This window comes from Mobula hypostoma, chromosome 12 (genome assembly GCF_963921235.1).
Source record: "Mobula hypostoma chromosome 12, sMobHyp1.1, whole genome shotgun sequence".
Lineage (NCBI taxonomy): Eukaryota > Metazoa > Chordata > Chondrichthyes > Myliobatiformes > Myliobatidae > Mobula > Mobula hypostoma.
The window spans coordinates 95,495,134-95,507,825 of NC_086108.1; the positions used below are offsets into that span (position 1 = coordinate 95,495,134).

At 40.2% G+C, this 12,692-nt stretch overlaps 1 protein-coding gene across 3 annotated transcripts in view; it reads right to left on the bottom strand.

The window, feature by feature from the left end:
• Nucleotides 1-515: 515 nt before the first annotated feature.
• rpap2 (RNA polymerase II associated protein 2) overlaps nt 516-12,692 on the bottom strand; it is a 124,708-nt gene continuing 112,531 nt past the window's right edge. For all 3 annotated transcript variants that reach the window (XM_063064655.1, XM_063064657.1, XM_063064656.1), the window contains exon 11: nt 516-1,977. In XM_063064655.1, coding sequence (XP_062920725.1) covers nt 1,830-1,977 — 148 coding nt within the window. In that variant the 3' untranslated portion in view covers nt 516-1,829. The remainder of the gene's footprint in view (nt 1,978-12,692) is intronic.

Below are 12,692 nucleotides of genomic sequence, written 5' to 3' on the forward strand. Positions count from 1 at the left end.
TATCCACATGAGATTCCACTTTCAGGAAACTATGCACCATTATTCCTAGATCCCTCTGTTCTACATCACCAACAGTCTATCCTGGTCTAACCATTCAAAGCCATGGCCAAGAGTGAGCACCAGTACCTCTACTTCCTGAGGAAGTTAAGTAAATTTGTCATATCCCCTTTCACCCTTACCAATTTTTATAGATGCACCAGAGAAAGCATCCTATCAGGATGCATTACTGCTAAGAACCTGCAGAAACAGAGCTCAGCACATCACGGAAACCAGCCTCCCTCATGGATTCTGTGTTCACCTCTCACTGCCCCAGTAAAGCAGCCAACATATCCCATGCCACACCCATCCCACACATTCTTTCTTGGCCCCACACACCCCCTTCGGGCAGAAGGTTCAAAAAGTCTGAAAGCAAGTTCCACGAGGCTCAGGGACAGCTTTTATCCTGCTGTTAGAAAACTACTGAATAGTTTCCCAGTACGATAAGATGGACTCTAGGCAAACAAACTACCTTTAAGTTTATTTTCATACATATTATTCTTATAAATGTTGAATGTTGTTTTTTGTTACACATTACACCAACATACCACAACAAATTCCTAATGCATGTAAATGTATATGGTGAATAAATTTAATCCTTGATCCTCGTTATGGTCTTGCATCATTCTCTCTGCTTGCATTGCACCTTCTTTGTACCTGTAACACTTTATTCAGCATTCTTTTATTGTTTTCTCTTGTACTACCTCAATGCACTGATGTGATGAAATGATCTGTATGGATGGCATGTAAAACAAAGTTCTTCACTGTATCTGGGTACAAGTGACAATAATAAACTAATTTACCAATCCTACAAACAGATGGAGGAGATTTGGCCAATATTCACTGTAGTTGAGAAAAATGGAAGATTGCTAGATATAGGCTGTGAATGTTTCTCTTGATGAGACAGTCTAGAACAGGGGTTCCCAACATTTTTTATGCCATGGACCAATACAATTAAGCATGGGGTCCGTAGACTCCAGATTGGGAACCCTGGTATAGAACAAAGGCAGCACAGTTTCAAGATACAGCTTACAAATGAGCACAGAGATGATAAAGAATTTCTTCTCCCTCTCAGATGGCTTTGGATGCTGAGTCAGTGGGAATATATAAAGTTGAATACACTGGGTATTGAATTTAAAGGGAATCAAGCTTAACAGGGATCAGACAGAAAACAGAGTTGAGGCCAAAGTTTAAATAAGCTCTGATCTTATTGAATAGCAGAAAGTCAAAGTAAAATCTAGGATTTTATGACCACTAAGCTCTTTTTATTTTACATTTTAATATTCTTGTGCAAATGGTTTTCAAAACCAATGCAGGTACAGTACTGGTAGTTGTTTAGAACTTGGCGAGACAAATGTTGGCTTTGTGAAGTTTTCAGTGTAGATTAAACTGCATAGGAAAAGAGTCAAGTTTATATTTATCCTGGTGTGCCTGATGTCAGAAACAATTTGGAGGAATCATACGTGTGGATCGTTGACAGAAGCAATTTCTAATTTATTCGGCTCAACACCAGTATCAAATGAGGAAGAATAAAATGATGAAAGAAACAAGCAAGTAAATGCTTGTAGATAAGCAGAAATACAGGGAAACAGATGTTGGTGGCTACAACAGAAATTTCCCCCTCTGGTTTTCAAAGTTTAAAATTAAGAACTGTTTCAGAAACTAGTCATCATCGCAAATTTATGTATAATTCAATGACTAAAATGACCAAAGCAGTGATTTTTTATTTACATAATATGCAACTTCAAACTATTATTTTTGTTTTCAAATACTGGTTTTAGACCTTATCATCTTTAATCATTATCATGGCATTTGAAAATGTTCTTCAAGTTCTCGAGTTCTTCAATCTGGATATGAAATTCTTTCAGAATAGCAGATACAAAGAGTTCTGAGGGCAGCCTCTGCAGGGACTCCCGAAGTTGTGAAATCTTCACAGCCAGTCTGCAGCAAAACAGAATTTCAGAATGCCAGGATTAAAAAAGAACAACCGATATGAATTTACATTCATGCAGGCTCTTAAACATACTTTCTGTGCATAATTTTTTAAATCAATTTTTATACATCTGCTAGAAAAGATATGAGAAGGTGAAGATTCTCATCTGTTGAAGAGTAATATATAACAGCCAACAACAAAAACAAAATAGATGAATTTGAAGCAGCATATAGAGCAATCTCAATTTACAGAGTTATTTTACACATTATATTTAATATACACTTAGTGATCACTCTTTCTAGTGCCATGTAGGACCATGTTGCTGTAGCCACTTCAACATTCAACATTTTGTCTGTCAGAGATGCCCCTCTGCATAGCACTCTGTAATAAGTGGCTACTTAAGTTACTGTCACCTTCCTGTCAGCTTGAAACGGTCTGGCAATTCTTCTCTGACCTCACTCATTAACAAGGCATTTTCACCCACAGAACTGCCGCTCACTGGATGCTTTTTTATTTGTTGTGCGTGGAAGTCCCAGAAGATCAGGAGTGGTCTTCCACCCTGTCTGGCACTAACAATCTGTTCCATGGTCAGTCACTTAGATCACATTTCTTCCCTTTATGTACTGATATTTGGTCTGAACAACAGCCCAGCACAAGTGCAATTATGAAGAAAGCACATCAGCGCCTCTACGTCCTTAGGAGCTTGCGAAGGTTCGGCAAGACATCATAAGCTTTGACAAACTTCTATAGGTATGTGGTGGAGAATATGTTAACTGGCTGCACCACAGCCTTGTATGGAAACACCAATGCTATTGAATGGAAAACCCTACAAAAAGTAGTGGATACGGCCCAGTCCATCATGGGTAAAGCTCTCCTCACCATTGAGTGCATCTACATGGAGCGTTGTTATAAGAAAACAGCATCCATCATCAGGGACCCCCAACACACAGGTCGTGCTCTCTTCTCACTTATGAAATACAATGTTGGAAAATTCATGGTCATGCACTTTGGTAGTAAAAATAAATGTGTGGACTATTTTTTAAATGGGGAGAAAATCCAGGAATCAGAGATGCTGAGGGACTTGAAACCCTGAGGGTTTACTTGCAGGATGAGTTGGCGGTGAGGAAGGCAAATGCCATGATAGCATTCATTTCAAGAGGTCTAGAATACAAGAGCAAGGATGTGATGCTGAGGCTTTATAAGGCACTGGTGAGGCCTCACCTTGAGTATTGTGAACAGTTTCGGGCCCCTCACCTTAGAAAAGATGTGTTGCCATTGGAGAGGGTCCAGAGGAGGTTCATAAGGATGATTCCAGGAATGAAAGGGTTATCATACAAGAAACGCTTGATGGCTCTGGGTCTGTACTTGCTGGAATTCAGAAGGATGGGGGGGGGGGGATCTCATTGAAACCTTTCGAATGTTGAAAGGTCTAGACAGGGTAGATGTGGAAAGGAGGTTTCCCACGATGGGAGGGTCTAGGACAAGAGGGCACAGCCTCAGGATAGAGGGGCGCCCTTTCAAAACAGAGGTGCAAAGAAATTTCTTTAGCCAAAGGGTGGTGAATTTGTGGAATTTGTTGCCATATGCAGCTGTGGAGGCCAGATTGTTGGGTGTATTTAAGGCAGAGATTGATAGGTTCTTGATTGGACATGGCATCAAAGGTTATGGGCAGAAGGCCGGGAACTGGGGTTGAGGAGGAGATAAAAAAAAAAGGATCAGCCATGATTGAATGGTGGAGCAGTCTTGATGGGCCAGATGGCCTAATTCTGCTCCTATGTCTTATGGTCTTGTGTCATCAGGAAGAAAGCACAGGAACGTCAGGACTCACACCATCAAGTTCAAGAACAGTTATTTTCCCTCAACCATCAGGCTCTTGAACCAAAGGGGATAACTTCACTTTCCTCATCACTGAAATGCTCCCACACCCATGGACTCATTTTCAAGGACTGTTCTTGTATATCAGTCACTGAAAGCAAGCATGCAAGTACAGCAGGCTGTGAAAAAAGCTAATGGCATGCTGGCCTTCATAACAAGGGGAATTGAGTATAAGAGCAAAGAGGTCCTTCTGCAGCTGTACAGGGCCCTGGTGAGACCACACCTGGAGTACTGTGTGCAGTTTTGGTCTCCAAATTTGAGGAAGGACATTCTTGCTATTGAGGGAGTGCAGCATAGGTTCACAAGGTTAATTCCCGGGATGGCGGGACCGTCATATGTCGAAAGATTGGAGCGACTGGGCTTGTATAGTCTGGAATTTAGAAGGCTGAGAGGGGATCTTATTGAAACATATAAGATTATTAAGGGATTGGACACGCTGCAGGCAGGAAGCATGTTCCCGCTGATGGGTGAGTCCAGAACCAGAGGCCACAGTTTAAGAATTAGGGGTAGGCCATTTAGAACAGAGTTGAGGAAAAACCTTTTCACCCAGAGAGCGGTGGATATATGGAATGCTCTGTCCCAGAAGGCTGTGGAGGCCAAGTCTCTGGATGCTTTCAAGAAAGAGATGGATAGAGCTCTTAAAGATAGCGGAATCAAAGGTTATGGGGATAAGGCAGGAACTAGATACTGATAGTGGATGATCAGCCATGATCACAGTGAATGGCGGTGCTGGCTCGAAGGGCCGAATGGCCAACTCCTGCACCTATTGTCCATTGACTCTTCATATCATATTCTCAATATTTATTGCTTATTTATTTAATTTTGTATTTGCATAGTTTTATACACTGACTGCACGCCCCGTTGCTGCAGTCTTTCAATGGTTCAATTATGGTTACTGGGTTTATTCAGTACGCCCACAAGAAAATGAATCTCAGGGTTGCATATGGTGACATATATGTACTTCGATAATAAATTTACTCTGACTTGAACGTAGAACTTCTTGACCATGCTTTTATACATTGATTTGCTGCCCCATGATTGGCTGATTAGATACTTGCTTTAATCAGCAGGTGCAGGTGACCCTTATAAAGTGGCCACTGTGTGTATATTCAGAATGTTTTACAGCATATTACTGCCAGGAACTGGATTTGACGTTTTGCTATGTTTTTGAAAATCAGTGGTTTACACTGCAATTATGATGCCTTTGTACTACATTCAGGAAACACCACAGTGAAACATCCCACAGTGCTTCATGGGAATGTTCTTAAATTTAACTTCAACACAGCCATTTAAGAAGATGGGAGACTAAAAGCTTGGTTGAAGACAGAGGGTTTAATAAGCAGGGTTAAAGATGCAAAGGCATTGCCATGGTGCCAGTTGTCCAGTTTTGAGTTTAAATTTTAGTTTTTGCTTTTTGTGTTAGAGGTGACAGAATAACTCATGTCCTCAGTATCATTTATTCTTCTATTTGCATAATTTGTCTTCTTTTGCACACTGGTTTTTTGTCAGTCTCTATCTATAGAGTTATAGAACACTATAGGACAGCAACACACTCTTTGGCCCATCTAGTCCATACCAAACTATTATTCTGTCTAATCCCATAGACCTGCACCCAATCCATGACCCTACATGCTCCTCCCATCCATATACCTATCTAACTTTCTCTTAAGTGTTGAAATCAAACCCCTAATCACCATTTTTGCTAGCAGCTCGCTCCAGTCTCTCACCACCCTCTGAAGGAAGAATTTTCCCCTCAAATATTTCACTTTTCACCCTTAACCTATGACCTCCAGTTCCAGGTTATGTACAGTTATGCATAATTTTTTCATAAATTGTATTATGGTTCTATATTTCTAGGTAGTATATGGTGACATGTAGAGTACATACTTCGATAATAAATTTACTTTGAATTTTTGGAACTTTGAACTTGAATGCATCAGTGATTTGAAGGATACTGCAGAATTTGATTGTATCATAAACATACTTCAGTGAGCTTCATCTGCAGAAATCTTGAGTCTCAAACATTCAGGCTTGCAAGATGTTAAGTTAAGCACTATTTACCGGACAGAACTAATATCTGAAATTGTCTGCAACATATGGGTAATGTAAATTTTCCATCTACCTGCAACTTTCTGTAAACAAGCTGCTGAGGGTTGTATAAACAGACATAAACACACACCTCTTTAATAAAGAAAGAACAGAAAGGGAATTGAGGGAAGTAATGTAGATTCAACACCGCACTTCTGGCACAATCTGAAGATTCATCATACTTCAAACAAAATATATTTATTAGAGCAAGCAGAGGGATTTACAACTAAAGATTATGCTTTGCAGACTAAGATTAATTTGCTTTCTTAGAGAAACCCTGAACAGGATTTTTCTGTAATGATTGTGCCAAAACTATGCATACACAATTTCCAGACTTGCTCCTCCCAAATTAATAAAGATTCAGATAACAATTTAGAATTTTCTACTTATACAATACTATATATACACACTGTATAGGTTTTCTTTGTTTCCTTGAAGTGATAATTACCTGATATTAACAGAACTGAAATCAGTTCACAGTTGTTAACAAATAGTGTAAGTAAACGGAATGATTTATTATAAGAAAGGAATGAATTTGTCACTGAAGGCTTTTTAAATAAGCCTAACATAGCAATTAGGAAATTTAAAAACTGAATCTGGGAACAAAACTTAGTAACTGTGGCCACACGATTATCAGATTGATATAAAATCTACTGTGTCTTCAAGTAATTGTGAATACCTACAGTATGGTTTATGTCCAATTCCCAAATTCTCTTTGCAAAAATCCAGCAGACCAGCACTTAATGCAAGAGTAGTAACACCAGGTTAACAAACAACAGGTTACACAATAATGTCTATATCCTATAATAAACAGGCAGGCAGTAAAACCAGCATGAGGTAAGTAAATACAAAGCTATATTAATGAGCTGAAGTTTCTCAATCACATACTGAAACATTTGAAGATTAAGTTTACGCAGATTGAATGGTATTCAAAGCCGGTCACAAAATATGTCAATAACAAATAAAAGAGAATCTCAATGTAATACAAAGTTACAAAAGAGGAATTGTTTTGATTTTTTAAAATTGTTTATTTTTAATTTCCCAAAAATTTATATTTAAGATAGTTGCTGCCATCAAGAAAGAGATACAGGAGCCTCAGGTCCCACACCACCATGTTCAAGAACAGCTACTACCCCTGAAACATCAGGCTCTTGAACCAGTGGAGATTAACTTCAATTTCACTTGCCCCATCACTGAACAGGTTCTATAACCTATAGACTCACTTTCAAGGACTCTACAACTCATGTTCTTGATGTTTATTTATCTATTAAAAGGAGGGAGAGAGAAACCGGGGAATTATAGACCGGTTAGCCTAACGTCGGTGGTGGGGAAACTGCTGGAGTCAGTTATCAAGGATGTGATAACAGCACATTTGGAAAGCGGTGAAATGATCGGACAAAGTCAGCATGGATTTGTGAAAGGAAAATCATGTCTGACGAATCTCATAGAATTTTTTGAGAATGTAACTAGTAGAGTGGATAGGGGAGAACCAGTGGATGTGGTATATTTGGATTTTCAAAAGGCTTTTGACAAGGTCCCACACAGGAGATTAGTGTGCAAACTTAAAGCACACGGTATTGGGGGTAAGGTATTGGTGTGGGTGGAGAATTGGTTAGCAGACAGGAAGCAAAGAGTGGGAATAAACGGGACCTTTTCAGAATGGCAGGCGGTGACTAGTGGGGTACCGCAAGGCTCAGCGCTGGGACCCCAGTTGTTTACAATATATATTAATGACTTGGATGAGGGAATTAAATGCAGCATCTCCAAGTTTGCGGATGACACGAAGCTGGGTGGCAGTGTTAGCAGTGAGGAGGATGCTAAGAGGATGCAGGGTGACTTGGATAGGTTGGGTGAGTGGGCAAACTCATGGCAGATGCAATTTAATGTGGATAAATGTGAAGTTATCCACTTTGGTGGCAAAAATAGGAAAACAGATTATTATCTGAATGGTGGCCGATTAGGAAAAGGGGAGGTGGAACGAGACCTGGGTGTCATTATACACCAGTCATTGAAAGTAGGCATGCAGGTACAGCAGGCGGTGAAAAAGGCGAATGGTATGCTGGCATTTATAGCGAGAGGATTCGAGTACAGGAGCAGGGAGGTACTACTGCAGTTGTACAAGGCCTTGGTGAGACCACACCTGGAGTATTGTGTGCAGTTTTGGTCCCCTAATCTGAGGAAGGACATATTTGCCATAGAGGGAGTACAAAGAAGGTTCACCAGATTGATTCCTGGGATGGCAGGACTTTCATATGAAGAAAGACTGGATGTACTGGGCTTGTACTCGTTGGAATTTAGAAGATTGAGGGGGGATCTGATTGAAACGTATAAGATCCTAAAGGGATTGGACAAGCTAGATGCAGGAAGATTGTTCCCGATGTTGGGGAAGTCCAGAACGAGGGGTCACAGTTTGAGGATAGAGGGGAAGCCTTTTAGGACCGAGATTAGGAAAAACTTCTTCACACAGAGAGTGGTGAATCTGTGGAATTCTCTGCCACAGGAAACTGTTGAGGCCAGTTCATTGGCTATGTTTAAGAGGGAGTTAGATATGGCCCTTGTGGCTACAGGGGTCAGGGGGTATGGAGGGAAGGCTGGGGCGGGGTTCTGAGTTGGATGATCAGCCATGATCATAATAAATGGCGGTGCAGGCTCGAAGGGCCGAATGGCCTACTCCTGCACCTATTTTCTATGTTTCTATGTTTCTATTATTATTATTTTTGTTTTTTCCCTTTTTGTATTTGCAGAGTCTGTTGTCTTTTATGTATTAATTATTTGCCTGTCTTTGCTGATTGATTCATTGATTCTACTGTTTTTCTTTGTAATTATTGTGAATGCCCGCAGGAAAATGAATCTCAGGGTTGTATATGATGATATATATGTACTTTGATAATAAATTTACTTTGAGCTTCGATGATTGAATGTGCAAAAATAAATTTTGTTTGTCAGAACTTGGGATGGATTCCATGCCCATCAAAATTAGATGTAAATTATATTACCTTTTACTGCACCAATTGCTCCAAGCTGTTTGTACGTGTTTTATGCAGACAGATTGTCCTGAAGTATGTGTAGGTAACATAGTGCAATCTGCTGAGTTTTACATTTACAGAAAGAACATCATAAGATCGGCAGGTTCTCATGTGAGTAGGTGTTGACTGGACCTTGCTGGCTGGGCTGGTGGTTCTGAATGGACTTCACACACACACACACACACACTACCATAGAAGACACATACTCAACACCTTCCTCCCCTCTGCCATCAGGTTTTTGAACAATTTATAAACCAAGCCAAAACTGCTCCCTCACTAAATCCCTTACTCACTCTTCCTTCAGTTAGTCCTGATGAAGGGTCTCGGCCTGAAACGTCGACTGCACCTCTTCCTAGAGATGCTGCCTGGCCTGCTGTGTTCACCAGCAACTTTTATGTGTGTTGCCTCACTATCATTGCTCTGTTCTTGCACAACTTATTTAATTTATTTATTTAAAATATATTTCTTCTTGTAATTTATAGGGTTTTTATGTATTGCACCTTATTGCTGGTGTAAATGACACATTTCATGACATTTGTTAGTGATATTAAACCTGATTCTGATTCAGATTTCAGCCTTTCAGACCAGAGTTTCAGGCTCATACACACACTGAGTCTAGGATTTGCTGATAAATTTGAGGGAACAAATCTAACAATTTGTTCCAACTACTGAACCCTTCCTCTCCTGAGTTCCTCCTCCAGAGTCCAAAGGAGAACCCAGTGGAAAAACATCTCTCCAATCTGGTGCAGGACCTGAGATTCCGTTGATTTTAATTGGATTTGAGAAATGCAAGTAGGACTCAAAGGTTAACTTCCTTGAAATTATTTTGCTCTATTTTAATATGTTGATTATTTTTTGTTGTTTTGATTTCAATTACTTTACGTATTTTTTAAAGAAATTACGTCAATTTTAATAGGTTTATTTATTTATATTTATTGAGATACAACAGGCCTTTCCGGCCTGTTAAGCCATGCTGCCCAGCAACCCCCAACTTAATTCTAGCCTAATCATGAGGCAATTTTTTACAATGAGCAATTAACCTACCAACCGATACTTCATTGGGGAAGGAAACTGGAGCACCTGGAGGAAACCTACGCTGTCACGGGGAGAACGTATACACCCCTTACAGGCAGTGGCGGGAATTAAACCCGGGTCACTGGTACTGTAGAGTGTTGTGCTAACCACTACATTATCGTGCCACCCCAATGCTTCTGAAAGACAGAGATGTGCTTAAATCAGTTAAATTCAATACCCGATCTCGACAGAAGACAAACACCATCCTTGGCTGTATCATAAGACCATAAGACTATAAGATATAGGAACAGAATTAGGCCATTTGATCCATCAAGTCTACTACACCATTCCATCATGGCTAATCCAATTTTCCTCTCAGCCTCAATGTCCTGCCTTCTCCCCATAGCCCTTCATGCCCTATCCAATCAAGAATCTATCAACTTCTGCCTTAAATGCACATACAGATTTGGCCTCCACAGCTGCCTGTGACAAGGAATTCCATACATTCACCACTCTCTGGCTAAAGAAATTCCTCTTTATCCCCATTCTAAAAGGACACTTCTCTTTTCTGAGGCTGTGTCCTCTGGTTTTAGACTCTCCCACCATAGGAAATATCCTCTCCACATCCATTCTACCAAGGCCTTTCACCATTCGATAGTTTCAATGAGGTCAGCCCTCATTCTTCTGAATTCCAGAGAACACAGTCCCAGAGCCATCAAATGCTCTTCTTATGACAAGCCATTCAATCCTGGAATCATTTTCGTGAATCTCCTTTGAACCCCCTCCAGTTTCAGCACATCCTTTCTAAGATAAGGGGCCCAAAACTCCTCACAATACAGTGCTTTATGAACTCTCAACATTACATCCTTGTTAAAGTCCCACTTGTGTATCTGGAGTCTTCAGAGACAAGGCCTCTGAACAACACAATCCAAAGCCTTGATAAATGCTTGGACATAGCTTTCTGACTTGAGAGCATAGAATTCCAGGCGGTTGGTTCTCCCTGTCCAGTCCAGGGCAGGCACAGAGAGTTCACAGAATGGTGATTCACACCTTGTGAGATACCAAAAATAGCAGGAATGTTTTAAGTAAAGCATTTTAGGCATATCCAAGATTTCTTTCTGCTTTCATTTTGAAAGGAAAAACAGATAGCTTTTTAAAATCTAATAATGGCACTTAAAAAGAGCTTTTAAAAATTAGAAATCACCAGATGAAAAAAAATAAGAGAAGATCTGCAGATGCTGGAAATCCAAGCAAATAAAATTTAGGTATACTTCTATATGAATTTTATCTCCATTGAGCTACAATGCTTCAGTAAGAAGCTTAATGATAATATAATAGCTAAAATGCTACATAGGGACTGGTATTATAGAAGCATCTGCACTAGACTTCGAGGCAGATAGTCCTGAGTTTGAATCCGACTGGGATTCCCAACCCAGGCGGCGGTATCTGTGCAGAAGAAAGGCCTGGCAATCTACTTCCGTATCTTGCCATGAAAACCATACGGACAACTGCACTATCCATAGGGTCACCATGAGTCAACAATGACTCGACGCTACTCAGCGACAACAAAATGCTAGTAGTGTAGCGATTAGCGTAATGCTATTACAGTGCCAGCCATCCAGGTTCAATTCCTTCTGCATATTTTAGTGCGCATGCGCCGGTCGGGCATGCAGCCTGTTACAGTCGTTCCGATCAGTATTCTTACTTTACCCAATTTCCCTCGGGATCAATGAAGTATATTTATCTATCTATCTGTTCTCCTCGAGATTGCATGAGTTTCCTCCGGGTGCTCCAGTTTCCTCCCACATCCCAAAGGTGTACAGGTTAGTAAGTTAATTGGTCACATGGGTGTAATTGGGCCAGAAAAGCCTGTTACTGTTCCCTAATCTGCAAGTGAAAATAAAGTTAACAACTACACAAGCTACTAGCAAACTCCAAATGCAATCTTTCAATTAAAAGTGTTAAACAGTTGACACAGTTGTACACTTTAATATAATTTGTCAATTTTTCTTTTTAAATTAAGTTTTTGGACAAAACCGGTAATTTGGAAAGCAAATCAGTGTTTGCAGCAGATATTCCCCCATGGAACAGGCTAGCCTGTTACAACATTACTGACAGGAGAGTCTAATTGTAAGTGCGGCTTCAGGAACGTCCTGTCGGAAAACCTGACTGGCCAAGAGTGTTCATAGATATAAAATAATTGGAATAAGAATTGTGCCACATCGATGAAAGTATAATGAAAGAGAGGTAAATAAGCATGCTGTTTTGAAAGCAACATGGTCCTGCACTGAAGCCAGCACTCAGCAACATGTGACAATTTATTGCAAATGGCAATATGACAATAGCAATTCGCGTGAGCCCTGACAAAATGGATTCAGCCTCTCTGCAAGTACTGGATATAGCTACTAGCCAGTTCACACGTAAACTAGATGCACTATTTAAATATAATGAAGTATGAGCCACTTAAGTACTTTCCCAAGACCTAGTTTGCAATATAAAATAAAGTGAATTATTAACCCTCTCAACCCCATTCTCCTGCTGTCTCTACACAACTTTTGACAACCTTACTAATTAAGAACCTTGGCTTTAAATATACCCAATGCCTCCACAGTCTGTGGCAATGAATTCCACAGATTCACCACCCTCTGGCTAAGGAAGCCTTTTCCTCTCAACCCTACTCTCCTGCTTTCTCCCCATAACTTTGATGTCCTGACGACATC